This window comes from Hemiscyllium ocellatum, chromosome 14 (genome assembly GCF_020745735.1).
Source record: "Hemiscyllium ocellatum isolate sHemOce1 chromosome 14, sHemOce1.pat.X.cur, whole genome shotgun sequence".
In the NCBI taxonomy this organism is placed as follows: domain Eukaryota; kingdom Metazoa; phylum Chordata; class Chondrichthyes; order Orectolobiformes; family Hemiscylliidae; genus Hemiscyllium; species Hemiscyllium ocellatum.
The window spans coordinates 14,237,046-14,248,594 of record NC_083414.1 but is presented as its reverse complement, the minus strand read 5'-3'; the positions used below and the strand labels follow the sequence as shown (position 1 = coordinate 14,248,594).

Sequence of the window (11,549 nt, the reverse complement as noted above, 5' to 3'; positions counted from 1 at the left end):
TTGCAAGATATATTTTTGTTACAATATTGATTTAAGTATAAAATCAAAAATTAAAAATATGCACAAAAATTCAAACTGCAACATGTCAAAGGTTTTGTAAGCTTCTTCTATTTTTCGTCAGTTAATTAACAACTAGGAAGCCAATTAAAAAATAGAAAATAAAATTCCAATTTTATCGATATCTTTTTATTGTCATACTACTGTCTCCACTGGGCAGGGCCCTCATACAGTACTCCTGGGAACTGAAATCATTTAACATGTTCACAAAGGAAGATTGAATATTATGAGAGGTTTGATAGGGTAGATCAGGAGGGTCAGTAATCAAGGAAGGTAGATATTTAGGAGCAAATTACTGCAGATGCTGAAATCTGTACTGAAAACAAAAAAATGCTAGAGATCACAGTGGGTCAGGCAGCATCCATGGAGAGAGCAAGCTAACGTTTCGAGTCCAAATGACTCTTCATCATAGCAGGCATCAAGTGTGGAGGGGGCAGCATTTATGCAATAGGGGAGGGCATGGTGTGGAGTGCTGGGGGAGAAAAGGTGCTCATACTGCACATTAACTGATCAGATATGTGTTGAAAGGAAAACGTGCAGCACTGAAAGAAAAGCAGAGGGGAGTGAGGCTGGTTAGATTGCTCGTTCAAATATCTAGTATAAATTCCATGAGTTGAATGCTCTCCTGTGTTGTATCAGTCAAAGGCTAGTTAGCAATGCTTTGCCCCTGGCCAGTTTGAGTCCCTTCAGGTGCTCTTGTACAAAGACAGCAGCCTTTCACTCATACTGGAACTTATTATCTTACCAGCATTTTTCAGCAAGTGAAAGGATCGTGCTATGATTTTCCATATTCTGTTGGATTGGTTACCACTGTAGCAATACAACCATATTTGGCAACAGAAAGAACTTCTGAACAGACTGCTGGCCATAGAATTGATGTTGTGTTCTGGCCACGTTTTGACCCATCGAGAAAAGGTGTTTCGTAAGAACGCAAAGTTAATTTCCAGATGATTGAGCTAAAATGGGTAAAATTACCATGATGTATCTGCATAGACCTTGCAAAGATAATTTGTTGATCCAATAGCTTTACATGCAATACATGTTATGGACCAGACCAAGCCCCCTCAAAATATATTAAGAAGGTCCTCTATGTTTTCTTATTTTAAAGGCAAATGCAAAGTGTTGCATTCCAGATGCAATTTGATTGATCAGACGACCAGGCTTGAAGCAAAACACACTTTATTCAAACATTATAGTTAAAATACAACAAAAGGAAGAAGAAATTTGAACAACTCTCTCATAAAATTTAACAGATTAATAGATTGTTTAATTACTAACCAGTAACTATTCCATAAACACACCTTTGGCAAAGGCAAATTCAATAAAACAGTTGTTTCATATGCAATTCTAGCAGCAGCAAGAGAACCTCCAGCTCTTCGCTGTAACAGAGAGAGAAGAAACAGCTTCCACATCCAGCTTCAAGAACCCAGCAGCAACTGCTACTGAAAAACTAAAACTAAAAATCCTGACTCTAGGGGAGTTTGACCCAACCCATTCAGGCTGCTTCTATGTTTAAAAAAACTCCAAGGCCTCATAAGCTGTTTACTCTATTGGATTCAAATAGAACAGCTCAGTACCTCTACCTTAAAACCTCTCTTCAGAAAAGTAAAGGATAAAATACACCTCTTAAAGCCATCAAATCATCGCATACACTTTCTCGCTAATTGTTTCGGTTTTGTTTTTTTTACAGACTAACAACAGCAATGCCTTTTGGCTGTATAACGCTTGGTGACAAAAAGGATTATAATAACCCTTCGGACGTCACAGACAAATATGATCTGGGACAAACAGTCAAAACGTAAGTATACACCAAAATCCCTGAGGGATCATATGTTGAGATTATAATTTCTGCCTCCCTTTCACTTATGTACAGAAAAATATGCAACTAAAGAGTAAGTTAGAAAACTTGACAGTTGGAGATAGGAAGCAGATGGATGTGAACAATATTTGGTACTGGAGCTTTAACCAGACCTAATGTGATTTTACAGAATAGTAAATCTAAAGATGAGCCACAGGGATAATGCAGGGAGATGTAGTGAATTTGGAACTTGCCCTTTGATTTCTGGGCCTTGCAATAGAATCCAATTCATTAAAATGGGAATTTCTGGGTTTTTTTGTCACGAGTAAACAGGTTTTGGGTAATTATAATTTCAGCAATTATTAGAATTAAGAACATGATTACAGAAGTACCTAGTAAGAAAAGATCATTGTTCACCAACCAGTATAGAGGGAAATAAGGTATTGGATTACTAAGGGGAAAGAGTAGCATTGAAATCTAAACATGGTTGATAGGTTGCTGCCTGTAGATTCCATGATGTTTTGGTTGCATATGGACAGGCAGAAAGTTATTTCTCTTGAGGGTTTAGGGCAACAAATTAGTTGATTCCAGGTATTATGAACATAGGTTTTGAGGGAAAGTTACGGAAAATTTGTTTTCATTGGATAAATGATTCCAATGTGACCCATTTAAAGATTTCAAGATTCAGAAGGGATCCAACAGCTTTGCACCACTGAAACTTTCATGAGATAATAATACAGCAAAGTACACAGGCTTGATCCTATATTCACAAAATATAGAGCATAACAGAACATTCAACCCAACTGAGGGCAGCACAGTGGCTTAGTGGTTAGCACTGGAACCAGTTTCAATCCCAGCCTTGGGTGACTGTCTGTATTGAGGTTGCACTTTCTTCCTGTGTCTGTGTTGGTTCCCTCCCACACTCCAGAGATGTGTAGGTTAGGTGGATTGGCCATGCTAATTTGTCCATAGTGTACAATGATGTAAAGACTAGATGGATTAGCCATGGGAAATGCAGAGCTATGGGGATAGGATAGGGGGCTGGGTTTTGATGCCCTTCGGAGGGCTGGTGTGGACTCAGTGGGCCAAATGGCCTCTTTCCACAGTGTCAGGATTCTATGCTTGTAGTCTATGTTTGTACTTATACCTGAGACATACCTTCTTCAGCTGCACCTGCCTCTCAGCCTATTTAATCTCTGTAACATAACAGTCTAATTTACTTTTTGGAAGCAATTTGCCCATGGGTGGTTCACTAGCAAGTTCCACATTGTACAGTGGTGCCTCAGAATCCGACTTTAATTCGTTCCAGGAGGCTGTTCGGATTGCAAAAAGTTTGCATTCCGAAACTGTTTTCCCCGTAAGAAATAATGGAAAGTGAATTAATCCACTTCTGGACCCAAAAATAAATTTTCAAAACACTTTTAACTGCAAATACACATGGTTAAGGTAAAATAAGATGAGTAAATGACCTAAGTATCAAGTAGTAATAATAAAAGCAAGAAATAAATGTACTAACATGAAAATAACTTCATTTGCCTTAGTGAGGAGTGCTAATGGTGAATGCACTTATTTGCTTCACTGCTCTTCTTGGGTGCCATGGTGAATTCACAAGGGTGATAATTAAAATAAAACAGCACAAATCAAGGTGAAAACACGAGGTAAACTAGTGATGGACACATGAGAGATGCTTTCACGACTACTTCCCAGGACGAACTGAACAAACAATGTGCGACCTGAACGGTACATGGTGTTTGGATTCTGAAAATGTGTTCAGATTTTAGGGCAAAATTTTCTCAAAATAATTGTTCGGATTCCAATTTGTTCGAACAATAGGGCGTTCGGATTCCGGGGTCACCACTGTAATTGTTCTTTGAATAAGGAACTTACTCCTTACTAATTATTAAAACTAATGAGGAAATTTTACATATTCTTAACATTGACTCCAGTCATTGTGAAATCTCACGGCATCAGGTCAAAGGCGGGCAAGAGGACCTCTTGCTGATTACCACCTAGTGCCCACTGCCCCTCTTCAGCTGATAAATCCATCGTTCTCCACATTGAACACAAATTGGAAGAAGCACTGAGTATTCTCTGGTTGGCAGATTTCAATGCCCATCCCCAAGAATGACCCAGTAGCACCACTTCTAATGAATGGGTTGAGTCCTAAATGACAGAACTGCTAGACTAGATGTGCATCAGTTGAGGGAAGTAACAGAGGGAACAAACTTACTTCACATTGTCCTCACTGATCACAGATGAAAGTACCCATGACAATATCAGCAGGAGTGACATTCTTGTGGAGATAATGTTCAATCTTCACATTGAAGATACCTTCCATTGTGGATAGATTTTGAATTTGTCTAGCAACTTAAAACTGGGCACCCATGAGGCACTGTGAGCCATCAGAAGCACTGAAGTGACCAGTATATCCCTCACTCTGTCATTAGTATCAAGCCAGGAGAATCAACCATGGCTCAATGGAAAGTGCAGGAGGGCATGCCAGGAGCAGCATCAAGCACACCTAAACATGAGGTGTCAACCTGGTGAAGCTTATTACAACTTATGTTCCAGTCTAGCTTGAGACCAGTAGACAATGTGGACAAAGTTTGAGACCCCAGGTACTTATGAAGAGAATAGAACCACCATATTCCACAGTTTTGATCAAATGACAGTAAAATTTGCAATACAAATTTAGAATTCTAATACAATCTAGAACATATGCAACTCATTCTAACATCAGATTTAACCTATGGGTAACAGACAAACTGTGGTTGAACACCCCACAGAGGACAAGAAATAGCAAATGCAGACAAGACAGATACCTCTTCTCAGTAGCCCCTCAGATGTTAATGACACCATGGTTCATTGAATCTCATTAAAACATTTTTATTTCTCTTCTAGCTTGCAAACTGCCTGTCATGTCAATCCAGCTGCTCACATTCTAGAAACTCACCCTCCTTTCCTGAGACGACACTGCCATGAATATTTTAAACTGTGCTACAGTGCCTACTCACAGACATAACTCCAACCTTTCACAGACTGCTCGCTTCACCAAGCCAGTACTGTTGGAGATTGTTTTCTGAACTCTACCCTTGCACCAAACAAATTTTCATCCCCCACTCTCTGCTGTGCTGAAGTATTAGTTGCTTGCTGGCTTCTTCTGAGCTACTCGCAGCTCCGGAACATTCCTGACCCTTGCTTCCAAAACTTAGCTATATCTACTGGCTCCACTGAGTTCTAGCTGCACAGAACCATCTGACCATCTTGGGACTTCTCCCTGAACCCCACTATAGAGAGCCAGGGGCCTTCTCAGCAGCACTCGTCTGCTTGGAGACTGCCAGTGACTCTAATTGACTGTAACCTTTGAATTGCTTTTCAGTGACCCATGAACTGTTTTAAGTGACCTGTTGAAAACCTTATAACCTCCTCCAATGTTGACTATAACTATTTATTTTGGAATAGTTAAATGCAGCGATCCCTTGGAAGTCTGTTACTTGAGTGTTCCACCTTCTGCCAGTTGTTGGCTTTTGCAGTTCTAATGGTTGCAGAAGTCAAGGATTCTACCTCGTGCAACAACACATGCGTGGTAAACATTGAGATTAAGCAATCCCAAAACCACTGAATCTGATCTAAACTCTTTCAACCCTCCGACATCTAGCTGTGAATGCTAGTGGATTATTGAATAACTAACTGGAGGAGGATCCTCCAATTCTCAAAGATGGGAGAGACCAACACATCAGTACAAAAGTCAAGGCTGAAGCATTGCAGGTACCTTCAAACAGGAGTGCTGAGCAGATGGAGATCGCCAATGCCACAATCACCAGTCGCCAGCCTGCTCCTTTCACTCCATGTAATATCAAAAATTGCCTAAAGGCACTGGACACTGCAAAGGCTCTGGGCTCTGATAGCATTTCAGTGAAGTACTTGCATTCCCAAACCTGCTGTGCCCATAGTCAAACCATTCCAGTATAGACACTATTCCAGAGTCCACCCAGAAATTATTCACAAAGATCAGCACAAACCCAACCTAGCCAAATACCACTCCATCAGTTTTAATCTCAATCATCAGTGATGCGATGGAAGGCATTGTTGACAGTACTATCAAGCAGTACTTGCTCAGCAGTGACCTGCTCACTGGCACCCTGTTTGGGTTTCACCACTGACACTTCACTACTGACCACATTACAGCCTTCGCACAGACATGGATAAAAGAGCTGAATTCCGGTTTCTGTCCCTTGACATCAAAGTGCCATTTGACCAACAAGTGTATCAACAATCCAAGCAAAACTGGAGTTAATGGGAAAGAGGGGCAAAGGAAGGTAAATGCATTGGTGAAAGTCAATCTTTCAGTTCCAACAAATTTCCTCAATAATTCCTCAGACTAATGTTCTAGCCTCAATCAGATGATCTTCCCTCCATCATACTGCCAGAAATTGGTAATGACTGCACAATATTCAGCACTATTTACAACTCCTCAGAGACTGAAGCACTCCGTCTCTAAACACAGCAAGAGTTGGATGATATACAAGCTTGGGCTAACAAGTAGTAAGTGACGAGTGTTAGACAAAGACCACCCTCAACAAGAGAGAACCTAATCTTTTTCTCTTGATGCTCAATGATATTATCATCACTGAATTTTCAATAACCATCATGCTGAGAGTAACCGTTGACCAGAAACTGAACTGGACTAACCATTTAAATATAAGGTCAGATGCTAAGAATTCAGCAGTGAGTCATTCATCTCCAAACTCCCCAAAGCCTACCACCATCAATTTGAGCTACAGGGAGAGGCTGGAGAGGCTGAATAGGCTGGAGCTGTTTTCAACAGAGCATCAGAGGCTAAGAGGTGACCTTATGGACATTTATAAAATTATAACAGGGTTGGGTAGGAAAAATAGATGAGATCTTTTAGCTGGGGTGAGGAAGTCCAGAACTAGAGGTCATAGGTTTGGGTGAGAGGTACAAGAGTTAAAAGGGACTTAAGGGGCAACTTTTTTCATGCTGTGTGTATAGAATGAGCTGCCAGAGGAAGTGGTGGAGGCTGGTACAATTGCAACATTTAAAAGGCATCTGAATGGGTATATGAATAGGAAGGTTTAGAGTGATATGGGCCAAGTCTTGGCAAATGGGACTAGATTAATTTAGGATATCTGGTCAGCATGAACGAGTTGGACTGAAGGCTCTGTTTCCGTGTAGTACATCTCTATGACTCTAATTCAGGAGTGTGATGGAATACTCCCCATTTGCCTAGATGAGTGCAGCTCCAACAACATTCAAGATGTTCAACACCATCCAGAACAAGGCTACCTTTTGGTTGGCATCTCATTCACCACCTTCAACAATTCACTCCCTCCACCACTGACTCACAGAAGCACCAAATGTATCACCTACAACTCATTAAGGTTCCGTCAACAATACCTCCCAAACCCGTGACCTCTACCATCTAGAAGAAGAAGGACAACAAATACATGGAGAAACTACCTACCTGCATGTTCCCCTCTGAGCCTCTCATGCCATCCTGACTTGGAGCGATGCCATCATTCATTCACTGGGTCAAAATGCTGGGATTTCCTTCCTAACAGCAGTATGGGCTTGAATACTACACAAAGACTGCAGCACTAGAGGAAGACAGCTCAGTATCACATTCTCAAAGGAAGTTAGGAATGTCCTAGCTAGCAATGCCCACATCCACCATTGTTATATTCTCTTCCAACCTCTCCCATCAGACAGAAGTAACACGCTTAAACACATTCCAACATATTCAAGAACAGTTTCTTCTATGCTGTTATTAGACTTCTGAATGGACCTCTCAAATTTTAAATTTAATGTTGCTCTCACTCTTTGTGCGTCTTCTTTGCACGAGTAAATTGTATTGTGCATTATATTCGATTATCCTACTTTGTATGGTATGGTCTGCCCATACTGCAAGCAAAACCAGACTTTTCACTGTACATAAGTACATGTAAATAAATCAAATCTAATCAAACATCCCCTGAGTGAACAAATTAAAAATGATAATGTTCCATTTGTCCAAACACCTCTATTACCAGAAGGTGGGGAAGTGAGGAGGAAACAGTTTTGGGCTCCAGGAACAACTTCCCTCACTAAATTTAACAGTAGAATCCATTTATCATTTTGTTTGTCCCCATTTCCTGGCTGTAGCCAATCAGATTGTCAGACTGACAGGAATTGCAGGTTTGGAATGGGATGGAGATTGATAAAGCCAGGAGCAGAGTTCAGAAGGAGTTCAGGTAGCCATGTGGTACAGGGCGGTGGGAGGGGATCTGACTGGGGAGGAAGTGGCCAGGAAGGTAAACTTCAAGTGGGAGTGGAGTGTGTGAGGGGAAACACTCCTGCACTTCCTGACCCACAACCAGTGCTGGGAAATCACATAGGCAAAAGTGAGGACTTTTCCTGCTCCTCGGATGCTGTTTGACCTGCTGTGCTTTTCCAGCACCACTCTAAGCTAAACTCTGGGAAATCACATGCCTGGTTATTCAGCATTCCTCACCTCCTTTCACGAGTCAAATTTCCCCAATGGCCAAAAAAACCCTGTCATTCAGAATTTAACCAAAAATAGAGAAAATAAAATGCAACGTGCAGCCTCATTAAAATAGTCAAATGATCCACATGCCCCTGGGGAGTGGGTTGGTAATCCATCCTCCACTGCCTAAAATCGGAAGTCAGCAGGTTGCCTCAGGTTGAAGATTTGTAACATTTTAAATTCCAAAGAATCCTTCCCAATTGTTGTAATCTCTCCATTTTAGAAACATCTTATAATTTTTTTTTGTCTGTGATGTGGAGTCCATTGGAGAGGCCAGAAGCGAGCAGAGTACTCAGAAATGCAGCCTGACCAGGGTCCTATATAAATTTATCTTCAGTATTTTTGAATGTTGTGCCGCAAGAAACAAGCATTTGTTATTTATTAGGAAATTTAATTGCTTTGGCGATCTACACTTCTGCTTTTAATGATTTGTTTACTTGTATCCCTGGATGCCTTTGCCTTTCTACCACATACATTTTCTTATTATCTTGAGGGACTGCATTAAATTCAGGGCAACACTCTCAACAAGGGTCAGATCTACAGAGCCAAGCTGACTGAAATCTAATGGGAGTTTAACCCAAACAAGACATATGGTCTTTCCTATGTTGTGGATCAGGCCAGCAATCCTCCCCCCCACCCACCCCCCCACCCCCAACCTTTTAAGAAGTTAGCCTAGACCCGAACATTTTCTTGTTTTAAAGGCAGATGTGAAGTGGGTGTTCCAGGTGTGATGCAGCTGGTCAAACCCACTCGACTTTAAGCAACACAGAATTTATTTAAACACTGCAGTCGAAACAAATAAAAGAAACCAGAATTTACAATAACTTAACTATTTGAAAATTCAACAGACTTGATGCTGCAGCTTAGTTAAGGAGCTGTTCCAATTCCAGTAGCATCCCATAAACACGTCCCTTGGCAAAAGATAAATTCAAACACAGGTTCTTACAGGCAACAACTTCCAAAGAGATTTCGGAGACAAAGCCAATCAGGAACCAACTGCTGAAACTGCAAATCTTTCTGCACTGCAGCAGCTTCTCACTGTTACAGCTAAACTAAACTAGAAAAAAACCTGATCTCGGGGACCTGGCCACTCCTCCACCATTGTTAAAGGAGACAATTCGGTACCTCTGCTTTTACAAACTCTCTTGAAAAAAAGATCATGGATAAAGTAACCTTCTTAAAGGGGCAGCAGCATCACATCTCTGACAATCCACTGTATTCTGCCAGTCGTTTCACCCTTATCTCTTATTCCAGGAAAACCAAGATTTGCCATTTATACAATTATTCTAATTTAGGATCATGGAATCTTACAATGCAAAGAAAGGCCATTTGGCCCATCATAGCGTACTGGCTGTTGAAAAAAGCTTGCCAAATGATCTTGCAAACAGAATTTTGCTTTATCAGTATGCAAATTTATTCTCTTCAATTGCATGCCCTTTGGATGGCCCTTTTGGATTTGACAACTTTTTCAGGAAGGGCCAGATCTTAACACGGACCTTATGAATCTGTCCATTTTTTTCCTTCAGGTCGTTGACCAATTATCTTATAGCAACAACCTCCAATCACTGTGATGAAGCAGTACTTTCTATCTATTTTATGAATATCTTTGCTGTGGGTCTAACTACGTTGTTGATATAATTTCTTTAACCTTGGCTATAGTTTTGTCTCAAATATACAAATGATTGCTTGGCAGTACAGAACTTAGATATTGTAAAAAGGAGACAAAAAGTTGAAGCTTTCTTGTTTTTCAATCCCATTGAATACAGGATGAGAATTTTTGACTCTGTCTCTTTTTCAGCAATACATAATTTTTGTACTTCCAAGCAATAATTTCTCAAAATCTCTCCCTCAATGTTCTCTCCTTCCAGAATTATCCCAACTCTCCAACCACAGCACATTTCTGAAGTACTTTAAACCAGGTATCACACTTGTAAACCACCTCTGAACACTCTACAAGGCCTTAACACTCTTCCTTAAGTGTGGTAAGGGAAATGGTATGGTTATGAGGAATACTGCCAAACAAATAGACTTTGGAGTGCAGGTGCATAGTTCCTTGAAAGTGAGTTGCAAGTCGATAGGATAGTGAAGAAGGTGTTTGGTATGCGTGCCTTTATTGGTCATTGCATTGAGTATAGGAATTGGGAAGTCATGTTATGGCTGTACAGGACATTGGTTAGGACACTTTTAGAATACTGCTTTCAATTCTGGTCTGCATGCTGCAGGAACAATGTTGTTAAGCTTGAAAGGGTCCAGCAAAGATTTACAAGGATGCTGTCAGGGTTAGAGAGTTTGAGCTATAGGGAAAGGCTGAATACACTGGGGCTGTTTTCCCTGCACATTGGAGGTTTGGGGTGACTTTACAGATGTTTATAAAATCATGTGGGGCATGTATAGGGTGAATAGCTGAGGTCTTTTCCCCAGGGTAGAGGAGTCCAAAACTAGAGGGCACAGGTTTAAGCTGAGAGGGGAAAGATTTAAAAGGAACTTAAGGATCAACTTTTTCACGCAGAAGATGGTGCGTGTATGGAATAGACTGTCATGATGAAATGGTGGAGGCTGGAACAATTACAACATTTAAAAGGCATCTGGATGGGGATATGAATAGTAAAGATTTAGAGGGATAATGGCCAAATGCTGGCAAATGGGACTAGATTAATTTAAGATATCTGGTTGACATGGGCAAGTTGGACTGAAAGGTCTGTTTCCGCATTATACATCTCTCTGACTATATGGTGCCTAGAATTATGCATATCGCTCCAATAGAAGCCTAACTAATGATTTGGAAAGGTTCACCATAACTATCTTGTTTTTGTATTCAATGTCCATCTTTACAGCCCAGACATATTTTTTAAATTCATTCAGGGGATGTGGTCTAAATTGGCTGAGTCAACATTTATTTCCCATCCCTCACTACCCTTGAGAAGATGATAATCTGCCTCATCGAGCCACAGAAAGACAGCTCACCACTACCTGCACAAGGTCAGTTAGAGATGGGCAATAAATGCTGATCCCGCATTTCCGTAACTGCTACCCAACCTAGCCACGTGCAAAAATTATGAATATTGTCCCCCCGATCCTCTGTTCTTACACTTTGCCATGATATAGTACCAAGTCGACCTTAGTACATAGAACATAGAAAAGTACAGCACA

At 40.7% G+C, this 11,549-nt stretch overlaps 1 protein-coding gene across 1 annotated transcript in view; it reads left to right on the top strand.

The window, feature by feature from the left end:
• The first annotated feature begins 1,760 nt into the window (after positions 1–1,760).
• The window catches only part of LOC132822075 (caM kinase-like vesicle-associated protein), a 90,873-nt gene continuing 81,084 nt past the window's right edge, over positions 1,761–11,549 (top strand). Inside the window, exon 1 of the mRNA XM_060835091.1 lies at positions 1,761–1,855. Coding sequence (XP_060691074.1) covers positions 1,761–1,855 — 95 coding nt within the window. The remainder of the gene's footprint in view (positions 1,856–11,549) is intronic.